This window comes from Suricata suricatta, chromosome 14 (assembly GCF_006229205.1).
Source record: "Suricata suricatta isolate VVHF042 chromosome 14, meerkat_22Aug2017_6uvM2_HiC, whole genome shotgun sequence".
In the NCBI taxonomy this organism is placed as follows: Eukaryota; Metazoa; Chordata; class Mammalia; order Carnivora; family Herpestidae; genus Suricata; species Suricata suricatta.
In genome coordinates, this window is record NC_043713.1 from 68106284 (window position 1) to 68123720 (window position 17437).

General features: G+C 55.0%; 2 protein-coding genes across 10 annotated transcripts in view; both read right to left on the reverse strand.

The window, feature by feature from the left end:
• Positions 1–2516: 2516 nt before the first annotated feature.
• Positions 2517–7164, reverse strand: CASTOR1 (cytosolic arginine sensor for mTORC1 subunit 1). Of its 5 annotated transcripts, none has more exons than XM_029921496.1 (9): positions 6860–7164; positions 6176–6246; positions 4795–4982; positions 4576–4708; positions 4192–4318; positions 3631–3744; positions 3379–3461; positions 3186–3280; positions 2517–3057 (listed from the first exon to the last, which is right to left on the reverse strand). In XM_029921496.1, exons 1-9 carry the CDS (start codon positions 6970–6972, stop codon positions 2989–2991), a joined length of 993 nt encoding a protein of 330 aa, XP_029777356.1. In that variant the 5' UTR covers positions 6973–7164; the 3' UTR covers positions 2517–2988. The 5 variants fall into 5 exon arrangements, with proteins under 5 accessions (XP_029777356.1, XP_029777358.1, XP_029777359.1 ...); XM_029921498.1 differs by having other exon boundaries at positions 4192–4315; positions 6860–7162; XM_029921499.1 differs by having other exon boundaries at positions 6946–6969.
• Positions 7165–9420: 2256 nt separating this feature from the next.
• Positions 9421–17437, reverse strand: part of TBC1D10A (TBC1 domain family member 10A) — a 31127-nt gene continuing 23110 nt past the window's right edge. For 2 of the 5 annotated variants that reach the window (XM_029921491.1, XM_029921493.1), the window contains exons 3-9: positions 16605–16712; positions 12967–13073; positions 12150–12264; positions 12005–12070; positions 11152–11341; positions 10891–11045; positions 9421–10299 (exon numbers count right to left, since the gene is read on the reverse strand). In XM_029921491.1, the coding sequence (XP_029777351.1) occupies positions 9793–10299; positions 10891–11045; positions 11152–11341; positions 12005–12070; positions 12150–12264; positions 12967–13073; positions 16605–16712 (1248 nt within the window). In that variant the 3' untranslated portion in view covers positions 9421–9792. The remainder of the gene's footprint in view (positions 10300–10890; positions 11046–11151; positions 11342–12004; positions 12071–12149; positions 12265–12966; positions 13074–16604; positions 16713–17437) is intronic. The other 3 variants (XM_029921489.1, XM_029921490.1, XM_029921492.1) reach the window with 2 other exon arrangements.

Below are 17437 nucleotides of genomic sequence, written 5' to 3' on the forward strand. Positions count from 1 at the left end.
TGTAAAGCGGGGTTAATGAGAATGTGTGTTGAATACATAAGCACATACATCCCTTCCCAACCTCTTGCACAGATGGGGGAAGCAGCTTCCTGGTACTCACGGTCAGCTGGCTGTAGAGGGGGCTGCCCTCCTGCCTCCTGCTTGGTTCCTTCCCACCAGGCAGGATCTTGGGGCCAGGGCGAACATCGAGAAGGTGTGGGTTTATTCTCCCTTCTACATGGGACCAAGAATCCAGCTTTGGAGCAACTTGGCAACAAACACAGGACCATACAGCCCTGCCTGGCAGGGGTGGGGATGAGGACTTTAAACCCTGAATTTCTGCTCAAATAACTTCACAGAGGACTTACAAGATCATTTCCTCTGCATGGGCATGCAAAATCAGAAAAGGTGGAAATGAGCCACTGACTCTCCCCACCTGAGATTTCCTCATATCCCGTCCCCACCCACCCAAGAGCCCCCCACCCAGCTTCACATCCTCCCAGGAGATGCCAGACACTGAGCTGGCAGTCAGAGGGCTAAGAGCACCTTCCTACGCACCAGGGGACTGTGGGCAGGGCTTTCCCCAGACACAGGCTACCACCTTTATGAGGATGAGCACTCAGGCTCTGCAGTCTGAGGCCTTGACCCTTGAACTCAGGAATAGCTGTGCTAATGTGGACAGGTGGATTGGGGTTGGAAAGACAACCTTTCCCAGGGTTGGAAAGACAAGGTCATGGACTGTGTGCCGGTGAGCACCCCCCAACCTCAGTTCTGAATGACCCAAGCTGAGCTCAACTGCAGGCCTGGGTTGACCATACTGATTTCCTTTGTTCTAGAACTCTACAGGAGCCTGGGTGGGACAAAGAGGTGATTCTGTGAGCCCCCACCTCAGGCTGGGACAGCTTAAGGCCTGTCTATCTGATGGTACCCAGAGCATCAGCCACGTGTGAGGTCTAGAGTCATGTCTCCCTCTCAGCTGAGTATGCCCCAGTCACCTCCCAAGCCTTATGCCCTAACCCCATGAGTCCTGGTCTCCCTGGCAATCCCAGAGCAGATCCCCTTGTTCGTAACCTGCTAAAGGCCAAGCTGACTCAGTGAGCCCCAAGGACTCTAATGCCCTGGGAGCTAAGACACCTCCACATAGACTCACACACATGTGGCAAAGAGACACATGTGAGCTCTAGGCCTGGGTCCAAGTGAGACTAGCCCACTGGGACATGCCGGTGGCCCCCCTACCTGTGGGTAGAGCACCAAGAACTAACCAATGCTGGGTTAGGACCCTGTCTGAGGAACTGGGCAAAGCCTGATGCACCTGGAAAGCCCAGATGACAGAAACACCCAAATCAGGCCATGACTCACAGTGACTCATAAGCAGACAGATGGACAGAGTCCCCAGAGCTGAACATGGGGCCCAGAAGCTCTCTACCTACAGGTCAGGAGCCCTAAGGATTCTGGTTATAAAGCTCCCACTTAGCCCAGGACAACCCTTGAACCAGGGCCCAGGGTGGACCCTCCAGAGAGAAGAGAGAATTCTCCCCTTTCTCCCCAAGTCAAACTACAAAGCAATGCTCCCTTTCCAGGGCCAAGAAGTATAGGGGTCCTGAAGGAGCTGCCTCCTAGATCCTAATACACATGAGGAAATAGAGGTTGAGGGGAAGGAGATGGTCTAGGGTCCGCGACCGCTCACTCACCGGGCTGGGCTGTGCTCTCTGCTCCTGTGATCTGCAGCCCCTGGATCCCAGGGGCAGGGTGGGCATACTGCCAGAGGCCTGGCCCCCGTTCTGGCTTTTCTGGGGAGCCACTGCAACCTCTGAATACGCCGAAGTCACACCCTTCTTCCTTTCCTGAGTGCGGGTGGGTCTGGGCTGAGAGTACCTGATAACCTCCCCGGCACATCTGTAGGGCCCTATCTGGGCTTGAATCCCAGTCTCAAGGAGCTGGGAGGCAGTCCCTCGGTGACAGGAAGCCTGGACCCACATGTGCTGAGCCTCCAGGCCCTAGTCCTGTCCTTCTGGCCAGGGGAAGCCCAGTGTGTGGACTCACAGTCCCCACTCTGGCTGGCCCCCTACTACCACTACTCCAGGAGAGCCCTGCTGGCAAGAACTAGCTGATTTTTTGGCCAACAGGGACACCTGTGGGGGACCTTCAGGACTCAGGCATGGTCTGAAAGCAAGCAGGCAGCAGTCTGGAAGAAAGGTGGCTTTGGGGTCCACCTTGACGTGGCAGGGAGGGCTGGGGGACCTCCAGGTGGGACAGTCTAGGAATCTCTAACCATGTTCAGAACCTTCTGGACTATTGCAGAAACAGCAAGAAAGGAAGAAAGAGGCTGGGCTTCAGAGGCTGGTAACCTTGGATGGGAATCAGGTGACCTGGGCTAAGTCCCATCACCTCTAAGCTTCAGTTCTTCCCAAGGTGAGAACTGAGTCAGGTGAGCCCTGACTCAGGGACAGACTAGGGCCTCAGGCAGAGGGGCTGAGAGGAGCAGCAGAGTAGCCATGGCTGAGCTCAGACAATCCCAATGGACCACAGCCCAACCCTTTAAAACTATAAGTCTTTTATTAATAAGTCAATAAAAAAAGGAAGAAAGATGTAAAAATACTTTTCTTGGGGGCCCCAGGAGGGGCAGGCACTGTCAGAACTCACCTGGCCAGGGAAGACAACCCAGCCAGAAGCAGAATTGAGACCAGGGCCCTGTCCAGGGAGCAGCTGGCTCAGGGCATTGAGAGGGGGGATGTTTTGGGCCTCAGGCAGGGAATGTGCAAACACTGAGACCGAGCAGGGAGTGATGGGGTGAGGGCCTCCTGGGGGAAGCCCAGAGCACCGTGTTCCCCTGCGTGGGCAGACACGCGTGTCCACATGAGAGCCGGTGCCTGCACGCAGCTTACATACAGAGAGCAGAAAAAGGGGTCCCCTGGCAGGAATGGAGGTGGGGAAGGCTCATCCCAGAGCTTGAGGAAATAGCTTAGAGAAGTCTCTGGAAGCCTGGGGTGAGGGGACAGCATGGAGGCCTCAGGATCCCTGGCCATCCTGCCGTCGCTGGAGGACCTCAATGGCGCTGCCGATGCCGTCCTCAGGCACCTGCGGGCAGGTGGGCAGAGGGAGGGGTCAGGGCCACACTGACTTCTTGGTCCAGATGACTACATCCTGCACCCTCCCCATGCTCCTGAGCCTCAGTGTCCTCCAGGAGCCCAACCCATGGTGCTTACCAGGGCATGGTCAAAGTTGAAGGTGCTGATGTAGTAGGCAGAGATGTCGGCCGCAGCTAGGGGGCCTGCGATCTGGGCCACGATTCCACATTCATCTAAGAGTTATGGTGGGGTGGGGAGTCCATGTGAATCATCCTGTTAGCCCTCCCCCAAGATCTCCCCAAGTCCCCAACCCACAAGGAGCAGCCCTCACCAAAGCCCAGAGGCTGTCCACCGATGCGCACCATCCTCCACAGCTCCCCCGAGGAGCTGGTCAGCAGGAGGTCACTAGGGAACCTGGAGAGGCAGGTGGGTGGTGGGCAGGGCACCCACCTGTGCCCCCCTGCCCCAGTGTTGGCCCCTGGGAGCAGGTTGACCTGGTGACCTCAGAGTCTGATGCTCCACCTCCTCCCTCCCTAGGGCTGGCTTAGAATCTGTGGTCCACTATGGGTCAGGACTCACATACTTTTTCTGTGTCTCAGCATCCATGACGATGGAGATGTAGCCCTCGATGAGGGAGAAGGCAAAGAATGTAATAGAGCTGGGTCCAGGACCACCAGAGGCTGCCTCCTTGGGGGCACTGGGAAGGGACAGAAGGCTCAATCACTCTTCAGGGCACCCAGCCCACTGCATCTCTGCAGTTCTGCATCCTATCTCTGGGTCACTCTCCTTCTCTGTCCAAGGGCCCTGATCTCCTGATCTCCTGATGGTGTCAGGTGGGGGTAGGGGAAGATGATAAATCTTGCATATTTCAAAGACACTGGGCCCCAACCCCAGGGTTGCCAGAGGACCAGACCAAGGCATGGCTCAGGGCTGTCTCTGTTCACAATACAGGAAAGGGCTGCAACTGTGGCACTGAGATCTTCCCTGAACATCAGTGAGGGGCACACACGTAGCATGGCTGCCAGGAACCCAAGACACAGAACAGGGCACAGAGTTGCATAACTGAGGGACAAGTGGAAGGTAGTGGGACACAGGATAGGGAACAATGGTGTGAAGATAGAGACAAAGTGCAAACAAGGCCCACCTGTACGAGTAGAAGAGAACATCAATGAGGGTGGTAGCAATGGCTGGCAGTGTCTCAGGGTCCAGTGTAAGGACACAGAATCGGTTCTGTGGGCTCTGGATGGGATGCACAGTAGGGCTGGGCCCTGCTAGGAGGGAGCAGGCAGCAGCAGGTGTTAAGGGACTGTGGGCTGGGGTGCCTCCTGGTGGCCAGATATGGAGGGGCCTGGGTGGGGTGTAGGGTCATGCGATATAGGAACCCACCTCTTTTCTCCACATCTCCCTGTCCCCTGAGGCAGTCAGTATCACTGCTATCCCCATGCCCACAGAGCAATCCTCACAAGGGAATGGCCCCATCAGGAAGAGGAGGCCCTGCCAAAGTCTGGGTGTCAGAGGGTAGCCTCACCATGCTGAGAACGGGGAAAGCCATTGCTGGAATCATCCCTGGCAACAGGCACAGGCTCCCCGCCCACTTCTCGGTAAATGTCAAACTCCTGGGATAGCGTGTGGATCACCACAGACAGGTCCTGTTCCCGCACCTGGACCACAGGGAGATGATATATCACATGAGCCCCCAGGCACCCATACCCACCCTGCCCTGCACTGGAGCCTGCAGAAAACTCACCAGGATGAAGTCCGTCTGGTAAGTGGACAGCATCAGCACAGACACATGGTGCTCGGCCAGTGGTGCAATGACTGAGCGGGCGATTTTGGTGACCCCAGCAGCCTGCACTGCTGCACCACTGTGGGATGAAACGTTCAGCACCAGCCATGTGGCCTCAGCCACTTGAAGGAACTCAGATGGGGGTAGTTCTGTGAGCAGGAAGTATACACCATTTCAGGACCCACTGGGCTGTCCCCTGCCCCTCAGTTTCCTTGTCTATGCCTTGGCAGGGGCAGGGAGGGAAAAGGTGGGAGATGCTCAACCAAGGTAAGAGCAAGTCTGGAGACTGGGGCTGTCTCTCTCTCCCAAGCTCTGCTCTTGAGAATTGCATGTATGTAAGGACTGAGAAGTGCTTCAGGTGCTGGCCTGTCAGGGATGGAAACTTCCCAGTTAAGACTGGAGCTCCAGATTTAGACAGACCTGGGTTCAAATCCCAGCATCACCATTTACTTGCTGTTGACCTGGGGCAAATGATTTAACTTCGCTGAATCTCAGTTTCCTCATCTGTAAAATGAGATGACCCCATTGTACCTCATGATAGCTCCTTTGGGTTAGCAGGTTTTATACCATGTGGCACCACCAGGGGGCACCAGCAGATCAGGTGGACAGAGGGATGCCCTTCTCCCTTAGTCGACCCAGACTTTCCCACCGTACAAACGGGAAACTAAGGCCTGGAGGGGCCCAGCGGATGGGCCAAGCCTCAGTTTCATGGCCTGAGACTCCAGGCCTGCGAGGACAGGTCTGGCTGGAAGGAGTAGGAGCCAAATGTCAGCTTCAGAGACCAGGGAGGGAGGAACCAGGCTGGCGCCCAGTCCAGAGCCGGAGCTGGGGCCAGGGCGTCTGCTAATCTCCCAGGCGCAGCTAGGAGGCCCCCCAGGACCCTGCCTTGGATTGGCTGCCTGCTCCTGCATTCCTTTCCCAACCCTCAGACTCCTGGAGTTCCCAGATCAGTCAGGGAGGGGTGATCCCTGACCACCAGGGAGATAAGTCTAGCACGGAAATAATGGCCAGGAGAATATAAATGCCTCAGGACCCCCCCTCCCCCGATTCTTGCCCTGAACTATAACTGAGAGCCTGCTACTGACCTGAGACTGCCAAGTGCCCTTCAAAGCCCTGTCTATAAAATTTTCATGGAACCCTATTAGGCGGGAACATAACTATACCCGTTTTACATAAGAGGAAACAAACAGCTCAGAGAGAGGAAGTGACTTGCTCAAGGGCACACAGTCAGTGAGCGGCGGGAGTCGAATTCGCACCCAGATCTTGGGACTCTGGATTCCAGCATCTAGTGAGAATCCCACAAGGAAGGGAGCACAACATCCTTCCCCAGCCCAGCCCCCACCTTTGAAGCCCTCCTCGTCCACCATGAGCGTGTAATCCTCGGGGGTCTCCGTCAGGCTGAAGAACTTGCACCTGGATGGGGGCGGGAGGGGGGCATCTTCAGCCTGGGTTGGGCGGAGGGGACGAGCAAATTTCTCCTCAAGCTCCAGGAAAGACCTCTGCTGGGCGCCTCCCTGCCCCCTCAAGCCTCGATTTTCTCCCCGGCCAGTTGGGTGTGTGCCTTATCACCGGAATCACAAACTGTTTTTCGCCTCCCGATCTCCGCAGGAGCTCCGGACCCTCCGTTCGGGAAGGGGAGGCTCACCTGTGACCACAGCCCCGGGGGCGTCGGACTTTGGGCCCCCTAGACCGGTCCCTCTGACCCGATGGGAGGCATCTGGAAGAAGCTCCCGTAGTCGCCAGGAAGGAACTGCCTCCATTTGACACCACTCGGGAGTTAAGCATTGCCCACTCCCGGTTGTTTGCGCCTTAACTGGCCCTGGAGGGGGCCTTACGGGCCGGATAGGCGGCGGTCCCTGGGAGGTAGGCCCAAGCCGGATGGCGGCGGCGGGGGGGGGGGGCGGTTGGGAGGAGAAGGGCCCTCCCCGCCCGCTCCCGCTGGCCCGCAGCGACGTTAATCTCCCGACCCCGTCCCGAGCAACAGCGGAGCCCACCCCCATCTGTGCCCCCGAACCCGGGCGCGCACCGGCTGCGGCGGGGTAGGAAGAGTAGCTTGATCAGCGGGTGGGTGTAGAGCCAGAGACCTGGGCGGGCGAGGCTCAGCACACGCACCCGGTGCTCTAGGATGTGCAGCTCCATCACGGTCCGCGCGGACCCGACCCGGTCGCCAACCAGACCCAGACCTCAGCGGGGGGCGGGGCGGTGGGGGCGGTGCCGGGGGCTTAAAGGAGCCGCTCTGCGGCCGCGTCCACGCCGCCAGCTACACAGTGGACCTTCCTAGCCCCATGCCGCGTCCAGCTCCCTGACGGCCACGCCCTGAGGAATGAGCGGCCTATCTAAAGTGGCCTCGCCTCCTTTTTGAGGCCAGAGCCTCATCCCTCGTGTTCCAGCCCGCCGAGCCCCGCCCCTGATGACTCCGCCCCTTTAGCGTTGGCTGGAGATTTTAGGTTGATTCCACCCCACTGAGTCCTCCAGGCCCCGCCCATGCCGCGCCCCCTGAGCTGGCTTTTCCGCAAGCCGCCTGCATTGCTGGGGTCGGGAGCATGGGGGAGATGTGGAATGGCTTTTGTCGTTGGGGTCCCCATATGGGTCTTATGATTGAGATCCTTGAGGCTCCAAAGGGCTGTGAGGCGAACCAGGATTCAGCTGGGACCAGAGTGTTGCCTCCCAAACTCTGGAGCTTGGAAGGGTAGGGGTACTCGTAAAACCATGGTGACCCTATGATTCTCTCCCACCAGTGTCCCACTGCCTTTCTTACGGAGGAAGAAGGCACTTACTCATGGGGGTCACAGAGACAGGGTGGGCCCCAGCCGCTTATGTCTGAGCAAAATACTGTGGGGTAGGGTAATGAAGGTGGCCAGGCTTATTTATGGCTTGAGACCCCTCAAGACTAAGTGCTTGGGCCAGGGATGCCTTAGGCTCAGACTTCAGGAGACATGCCCATGCATCTGAGACTCATGGGTACTCAGATCTCAGACTTGAGACTTGAGCCCTGTTGAGGCCTCCCAAAGCCTGCAGCCATTAGCAGAACCCAGTTGGCCTGAGCACATGTAAACTTGCTTCACACCCACAGAGGCCCTCAGCACTGGCAGATGCCCCAGATCTGAGGCTTATTAGCACCAACTTGGTTCTGCTCAGGCCGTGTCAGGTCTAAGAAGACTTCAAGGCTAAACAGGCATCAGCACACCTAGGCTGGCCCTGTAGCAAGACAGACAGAGCATGCTCTGGGGGACCCTTATTTGGCCCAAGCACCCTCAGGCCTCAGATCTGAGGCTTTGAACTGAACAGGTTAAAGCAGGCCTCAAGCCTGACCGGGACCCAGCAGGCCTATACAAGCCTCCTGCCTGCTCAGGAGCCTCTACTGTAGGTGGATGGAAGCTGGGCAGCACCCTCCCTCCCTGGGCTCTCTGGTGTAGGGGGTTCCTGTGGAACACTGCAGATGCCACATCCTGGGCTGTTCCCTGGAGAGCCAGTGGGGAGAGGAGTCCTAAAACCCCTCATGACAGGCACAGACAGGGTGGGAAACCACAGGGTGAGGGGTGGGAAGCAGGAAGTGAGTAGCCTGTCCTGATAGACTCAGAGGACACTTGACCTCCCTAGGCCTCAGTATCCCCAGCTGTACCAGGACAAGATGTTCCAGGCCCAGGCCCTGTGATGCCTGAAAGCTCCTAGGGAGGCTCTACTCCTGCCTCTCCCACCCCCTCCCACAATGGCCCGGCCCAGCCCAGCTTGGTAGCCTGCCAGGAACAGTAGCTATTGTTTGACTGGAAAAGCTGCTTCCTCAGCAGGAGGGGGGGGGGTGCCTTTCCCAGGGACACCCTGTCCTTACCCTTACCAATCATCAGATTGTGACCGTAGTGCCTAGCTGGGCCCTCAATGGCATTGCCAGGTCACCAGGCACCCTGCTCAGAAGAGGTAGCTGAGGGACTCTAGGTGCAAATCAACCAGCTTCTTCTTTCCCACTCAGCTCCTCTGTTTGCTCATCTGTAAAATGGGGATAATAATAGAGCCTACCTGATCAGCAGGTGATATAACCAGTCCAGCCTGGCACAAGTTAAGTGCTCAGGAAACAACAGGCAGCCTTTTATCAAAGACCCAAATTTCTCCCCTCACTCCTCTACCTCCAATGGAGGCCTGGACTTAGTATGTAAGGGCATTCATGGTCCCTTACTCCTGGCACCAGCACTCAACCCAAAATGAACACTCAGACCCTTACTGGGGTCTGAAGTGGCATCCAGGTCAGACTTTGGTGGAGGAAGTTCCTGAAAAGACCTTAAGGAGTTCCTCCCCCTCAGAGGTGGCTAGCATCAAGGCCTGGGAAGCAGGCCCTGCACTGTTCCAGCACTAGGCTCTAGCTCAGGTGACCCTCATCCATGGCAACTGGTGGACATGGAGTAGAGGGGATGGGGTGAGATAAAATGGGGGCCAGGAAAGGGACTGGCCCTGGACTCAGCATCTCCTATGGCAAAGGCATTTCTAGAAAGACCCTCGTGCTGGGCTGGGACAAGGATGGGGGATCTATAGGCACAAGGGAGATGCTGAGCACCAAAGGTGGCTCTCCTTCCCAGTCCCTAGCCACACAGCAACTCTCTACACAAGCCTGTTTATTTCTGTACAAAACCATTTTTCTATTTTACACAAAGAGCACCTCATCCTTTACCCCACCCTCTCTCCTAATGGCACCCTAGCTCTGGGGAACATCCCCCCAAGAGGAAGGGGCTGAGTGAGGCCCCACCCATGGGCCCTCACTTTTGCCTATCCCAGCTGGGCTGGCCCAAGCTCCACTTTAGAGAAAATAAATAAGGAGCCCTAGGCAGAATCTGTGCTGGGCCAGCCAGACTCTCTGCCACCCAGTGGCCAGGCAGCTGGGCCCTCAGTGTGTGGGCAGGCCCTCAAATGTCAGTTCATGAACCATGTAGGGATGTGGAGACCCCACACCACAAGCCTGAGCTGCCAGGGTTACAAGTAGGTGTCCTCACTCTCCTGGGATGTCAGGCTTTCCTGGGAACGGTGGTGGGCTGAATCCTGGGAGTGGTGGTGGGTTGAATCCTGGGGAGCTGAGTCCTGCAGGGCTGGGTCCTGGTGGGCTGGATCCTTTGGGGGCACATCCTGTGGGGGACATGCATCTCCTGCAGCGGCTGCCACCTTGGCTTGACTTGGGGTTGGGGGCTTGTCCAGCTGCCCACTTGCCTTTGTCTGCTTCCACTGCTCCTTTTCCTTCTGGCTCTGTTTGGGTGGCTTGGGCTTGCCTTTGGAGCCAGGGAGTGGGGCATCTGGGGGCAGGCGGATGGATGGTGAGGGCTGCAGTGTGGGCCGGGGACCTGGCTCCGCCTCCAGGATGGCCTTGGCACCATGCAGCCTGGGCGGGGAGCAGCACTGCAGCTCACCCCGGGTCTCTTGCCAGCGCCGCAGCTGAATGAGGTGCTCACGTTCAATCTGGCGCTCTGTCACTGGCAACTCTACCACCTGTGTGGGTAGTGACAGGCAGGTGAGACCAAGAATAAACTTCCCCTCTGCCTCCCAGACTGGTGTCTGCTCTCTCTCAGTGTCCCCCAGCCCTGGTCAATGATGGTTGACCCTAGGAATAATGGGGGTCTGGTCTCCGTGGTGATCACAAGTCCCAGAGCTGAGTGCCAGGTGAGCCAGGCACTCGAGACCCACTGCCTGAAAGGAGAAAGCTGCCCACAACTCATGAGTCCACTTGCCCAACTATGTGTCACCCTGAGAGAGAAAATTCCACAAAAGGAAGAAAAAAGGGAAAATAAAGCCAAGGCCATGGATGTGATACCAGGGAAGGAAGAAGAGAAGTGATGAGTTGCAGCTTCTCTCATTTCCAAGTGGTTCAGAACTTGGAAGGCCCTGCAAACCTAGGCCTCTCTATGCCCCTGTCTTCTCATTGAGACAGGAGGATAAGGTCTACCCATATCATCCTAAGCTGCTGAGCACCAGGCCTGACACCAGTGACCCACTTTCAGGGGCAGAGCTACCAGGCCCCTTCCAAAGGACCCCCGCATTTCCCACTCCCACCCAGGGGTGAGGCGGGGGTGTGGGCCATACCTCCTGGACGAGGAAGGCCTCCTGCATGATCTTGGGGCTAAGGCTCCGCAGTTGCTCGATAGTCTCGTACTGGCCCTGGCAGGCTTTGAGCTTTTCAGGGGAACCCAATGCATGTTTCAGCAGCACCAGCCCCACCCGGAAGATGATCTTGACTCCTGCATGAGGGGGTCGTAAGGGAACCTGTAAGGAATTTCTCTGGAAATAGAGGCCCCCTTGGGCTGGATTAGAAGCAGGGGTGCTCCCCTGAGCCTGACCCAGTACCTTCGCAGAAGAACATATCCCAGACGCGCAACACGGAGCTCCAGGGCAGGGTGCGAGCAAAGGCACACATGAACCACTCTGTCATGTACAGCAGCGGGTCAATCTTCTGCCTGCTGAGGTGCTTGTGGGCCACGGGTGACACCTTCTGCAGCAACGAGAAGAGGATCTCCCCATCCAGTTGGATCGCCTCCTAGGGACACAACAAGGCCACAGGGCCCAGGAATGTAGGCTCGAAGCCGGCAGGACAGAGACTACGTCCTGGCTCCCAGTACCAGGCAGGCATTCATTTATCTTTCAGGCAGCTACTGCCTATAGGGAGCTGACTTTGTATTGGGTGCTGGGATACAATGAAGAGCAAACCAGACATAGTTGGTCCCCCTCATGGAGAATGTAGTAAAAAGGGGAAGACAGATGAATTATAGGAGCAAAGAGACTGGGAACAAGCAGATGGGGGTGGCTAAGTACCCAGAACATGGCAGGACCAGGAATGCTAGATTGGCATGTGCCAGCAATCCAACCTGTCAGAGTCACAGAAAGCTCCCTGAGGGCTGAAAACTGAAGGAAAGCAGGGATTATTAAGGGAAGAAAGGGAGAAGAGGCTTAAGCCTATGCCAAGGCTGAGGCAGGGAAGAACTTGGTGCAATGGCAGAACTGAGATCCTGCTGAGCAGCCAGACGGCTAGAAGCAGAGATAGATGGCAGGGTGGAAACGATGAGTTGGAGACTAGAAGACCTGACCAGACCAGAAGTCTGGGAAGGTTTTAAGCTAGGGCAAGAGTGGTTGTGGAAAGAAAGGCCTGGAGAGGCCACAAAGGGCCGGTCCCAGGCCAGGTCTCCATCCACCAAGCACTCACCAGTTTCTCACTGTAGTAGCCAGGCAGGTACTTCTCACAGATCTGCACCAGGCACCAGAAGGCTTGCTGTGGGCAAGAGAGACATGAGTTCTTGCTGCTGGGTATTCCCTGTCCACCCACTGACCCACCCAGGGCCTGGTGGTACCTCAGCAGGCATGTGCATGAGCAGAACAGCAGCAATGGGTGCCTGGGCCTGGCAGTATCCCTCCTCAGGTCGGTATAGGGTGTAGGCCTTCAGTACACGGAATAGGTCCTGCTGGCTGTGGAAGGACCAAGTGGGGCAGGAAGATAGGTGTGACTGTGCCGTCTACTATCCTTACCTGTGCCATACCAGACCAAACCTATTTCAGAATTTTCTCTTCTCTGGTGACCTGTGGTCAGCAAGGTGTCAGTCTCCCACTGTAGCACACAGACCCTCACAAGACCAGAGGAGGGAGGCAGGGAGGGCACCCCCCAACCCACCGGCAATTTGAAAGGTGAGGACAGAGACTCAAAGAGAAAGCAGAAGCAGAGCCAGATGCCAGGTAGGATGCCAGACACAAGGTAAGGGTGTGTCTGGGCTGAGAGTGTGGGGTTCTCACTCAGCAGCTGTGTTCCCTTGGCCAGGTCAGCTTTGTCCGAGGTGTCTGTCTTGGTCCCTTGGCCTGGCCTATCTTTCCCTTCCTACATATCCTCTGAACACCCAATTATCTCTAACACTCTTTCTTATAACCAAAACCTATTTCTAGAGGAGGACCAGGCAAGCTCTAGCATTCTGGGGAATAAATGAAAGTTGCCCCAGAAGTAAGAGGAGAGGCTAAAAAGACCCATCAGATTCAAACCAAAGGGAAACTCTAACAGTGGAGTTTGGGGCTGCCAGCTTCTGGGACCCTGAGATACACCCAAACTCATTTTACCTCCTCTGCACTCCGAGGGACAGGACCCAGAGGTGGCCTCCAGTGTGCAAGACCCAGCCTACTCACCCATGGCCTCCCCGGGACACAAACATCTCATGGAAAGGGAACTGCCGGTGAAGGTCACGCTCAATCACATCTAGCCACTTGGGGTCCCCAGGGGACATGTCCAGCTCCTAGAAACAAGGTCAAGAACATGTATTAGGAGTTAGGAATGGCTGCTGGGAAGATACAACTGTCCTGGGTACTGAAGGAGCTCCCTGCCAGGAGTAATGCCCACCCAATCCTATCATGAACTGGGCCTTCCTGAGGGCAAGTCAGGAAGCTCAGGTAAGGAAGCCTGGGCAGAGGCAAAGAGGCAAGGAGGGAGGGCCCTAGAAACTCTAAGGGTTGATCCAGGAAGACCCATGTGGTCAAGTGTCTGTCATAGCTGTGGGTAGAAATAACCCCTAGACACTTTATTCAGGACTCACTCAAATACCTTATGTCACATCATTAAGATGGAAGGCTACTATCAAAGCAATAGCTACCACCTGTTAGCACTGCTCTGAGCCACCTATGGGCCTCTTTTCTTCAACGCAAAAGAGAAGTCCTACCGTTATATTGTTCACAGATGAGGAAACTGAAGGTCAAAGAAAAGCCACTTGCCCAAGTCCTCATGGTTAGAAAAATAGTGGAGCTGGGCCTGGAAGCCAGGTTGACTCAGAGCCGTTGATCCCAACTCCTCTGCTATCTGTCTCCCTGTTCAGGAAAGGATGCCATCACCTATTCAGGAAAAGGTGTTTGTGTGTGGGTGTGTGTGTGAGAGAGAGAGAGAGTGAGAGGGAAAGAGAGGGAGACATCTGCACAGAGGGTTATGTGGAAGGATATGACATCTGTCAAATCATTAAACTCAGAGCCATCGCTGGGTGCTGGGGTTTCAATAACAGTTTTACTGTTTTCTTTGAACTTCTGTGAACATTTTATCATGAGTATCATTTTAAAAAACAAAGTATAACACAAAGAAAAATCATTTCCTCATTATTTGAAATGTCCTATACTGTGATTTGTTTGTTAGTTACATGGATACATATTATTTGTCAAAATTCACTGAACTGCACTTAATTATGCACTTAAGATCTGTGCATTTTACCATCTATAAATTCATGCCCCAACATGAAAAAAAGAAAGAAAAAAAATCAATAAAAAGAAAACCCAGAGGGCTTAGCAGGGAAGCAGATTAAGTACATGTTGCCTGCAGGGCTGGGGCAGCATTATGGAAGTCCCCTGGGATGAGGGCCAGGCTCTCAGCAAATACACCAGTGGGCACAGACCCAGAACTTGGCCTTGAATGGCAGGTGTCTTCATACAAACTCCTTTCTCTCTTGTGCCCTCTCAGTCGGGGGTGTCCCAAATTAAGCAAAAAACCCTACAGTGCCAGGTAACCTGACATGAGACAGTGAGTACCGAGAGAAAGAACTGATGGAGTGTTCAAGGCTGAAGGGTGGAGGGAGTGCCAGGTGCCTCCACAGAGGGTCCTTGAGCAGGCACATGGTGAAGAAGTGGATATGCAACCTCTAGAGTCCCACATATTCTCAAGATGGGGGTCTGTGCATGTGCTATGAACTTCTCAAGTCAAGCCCAGGGCTGGATATTGTCTGAGCACAATGCAGGATTGCTTTTGTCAGAATGGGGAGGAGGATCCCACAAATTCTCCTGAGGGCTCTGGTAAGGTAGGGACCTAAGACTCCAAGAAGTCAGTTCCCAGGATGTACTTGCCTGACACCTCAGCAGCCACAGGCACTTGACCACACATAGATGGGTGAGAAAGAAAAAGGTGTAGCTGAAGGGCCTGTGGGGAGAAAGGGCTCTGGGAATCAAAGGCAGGTGTGAGATGCTGGCAACTGATGCCACTACTGCAGCCTCCAAGAGAGCCTGAAGGCACTGGTACCATCATGAGGTGAAGCCAAAGAAGAAAGGACAGAAGGTCTTACCAGGCCCAATGAAGGAGGAAGAAAAACAAGTGTGGAAGAAGACAGAACCACGAGAGGCTATGGAACCTGCCCTGACTCCTGAAGTTGGGGTCAACCACCTGGGTCTTCAGAGGAGCACAGGAATAGGTGCTGTCATGTGCTGCCACCAATAGCCTATCACTGTATCCTTGCCTCTGGCTATCTTGTCCATAGCAGCCAGAGGGAGCTTCTCATCCCTGCTCATTTCCTCCATGTCATCCACAGGCAAGGTCCTTCTAGATGTGCTTGCAAACTACTGTTCCAGGCCCCAGGACTGCCTTGGGGACCCACCACTGATACTGATACTCAGCTTCAGCATATCTAGAAGGCCTTTCTTAAGAAAATCTACCTTTTCCTACAAGCAACCTTCAAGCCTCCACAGAGGTGGCTGATTCCTCTCCAGACACACTACTCCCCACACACAAAATGCACACACATGCTCTATACTCTGCTGTTCACAAAGCAAGTACTCACATTTGCTAACTATGGAATCAGGAGTCTGACCAGGCCCACTAAGCTCTTGGCTTCTATGCCTGTGCTTTGGAAGCCAGAGGTAAACTTGGGGTGAGGTTCCCACTACTGAATTCCTCCCTCCATCCAGGATGCAGCCTCCTGAAACGTAAGCGATGGGAGGAAGACACTGGGAGGAAGACTCTGGAGTCAAGAGGCTACTCTAGTAGGACCTGGTATTGATGCTTGGTGGACAGTCCAATCACCCTGATTCAGAGCTTCCCACAGCCAGACACTCAACCAAATCCCCCAGCCCCAGGGCCAAGTACTGTTAGCAAAAGGCTCTCACCCTCTTTAGGTCAACAGCAGAAACTCTAGGTTGCACTGCCCTGCCCACTCTTCTTAAAGAACAGGTTTGGCAAAACAGGAGTGTTTGCTGAACCATGAAGTATGTCAACAAAAAGCTGGTAGCTGGCAGCTCTTTCTCACTGCCTGTCACCAGTCCCAAGAGGTTGGGAGAAACCCTGATGCCTAGGGCCAGGTCTAGGAGATAAGCAGGGGCAACCCCAGGGGAGCCAAGTGACTCCCTTGGGGAGCATGCTGAAGGAGCTGTCCAGCCTAGCTGGGATGACTGAAGGGGCGTTCTTACTCTGGCAGCCAGGGGGTTGAAAGCAGCAGGTGGGCAGAGGAAGGCATGTCTGCAGAGGACACCCTCTCTGGACAACCACAACCTTCTTAAGAGGAAACTGGTTTGGCTCTGCCATCCCTAAGGCTGACAACTCCACTAGCAGCACAGGTGAACTGTGTCTGGCTAGCTTGGATGAGGCAGAAGAAAAGTGTTGAGGATGGGAGGCTAAGAGTTACTCAAGGTCCTGTGGCCTTGAGGGCAGGCCCCCAAAGGCCCAGAACACAGAGCCCAAGGCAGTCAGTGAAAGTGGTCTGAGTGTCCCCTCCTGACAACCAAGAGCTGGGAGGTGGCCTGCTGATCCCAAGAAAGCAAAACTGGGTGGTTGACAAGAGAAAGAGCTGGAATGGAGGATGGAAAATCCGTCCATCCCACTGAAGTCTGCACAGCTTGGAGCTTCAGATGGGCAGAGCTCAAAAGAGTCACAGGTTTAATAGGCCGGGCCAGTGGGGCATTTTATGGGTGGTCCTATTAATCAGCTCATATTGCTGAGGTTCAAGTGAGTACATGGAGAACTGCTGCTATGGGTAGAACATCAAGAGACATGGAAGGGAGGGTAGGGTGAAGGAAGGGCCACTCACTTCAAACTTTCCAGGGTTCTGCTGTAGCTTCACCTTGCCTCCTGACAGGTACTGCCAAGCACGGCCCCGCAGAGAAGGTGGGATGCCCTTCTGGCACCGCAGACGAATCTGAAAGTCAAAAGGACCATGCTCATGCATCCACCCAGGCAGCTCCTCCAGAGGCCGTGTGCCAGCCCCGCTCCTCTATTGGTGTTTGAAGGGCCTTTAGTTAGCACACTGGGCAAGCAGTAAAGTGGAGAAAATAGGACTCCCCTCCTTTTGCTACTGTTGCTACAATGCATAGTCTAGGAAGCTGGGGGTGGAGGGGAGGGTGACAAGTAATGTTATTAGATATGCTGGCACCAGATGATGGCAGTCTCCATGTCCCCTGGTCCAGTGATAAAACAGATATTCCTGAGGTCTACCACATAATTCTGAATCCCCACGACCACTTTCTGGATGAAAATGGAATCATTCAAGTTGGAGGAACCCCATGGGATATCACTAGGGAGGAATCTGCACGGTGTGGGGCACAGCTGAAGCTGCAGGGAAGGGTAGTTTATGAGATGACCCAGAACATGCCCAGAGACAAGGCCTGGGCACTTTCATGGGGATGTTTGTTTAAGTAGTCATGTGGCCACCTAGAGAGGAGAGAAGTCAGCAGAACTCAAGGAAGATGGAAGCTGAGCAGAATGGCTCAGTATTTGTTTTGGCCATGAATCCTCTCTCTTCTGTGTTCCTTGACTCTGAGCTCCCACAATTACCAGCCCAGGGCAGAGGCAGAGGCAGCTTTCCTGGCTGTGAGTCATGATTCCAACTCTTGCTACAATGGCATGGGTCTTTCCTACCACTCA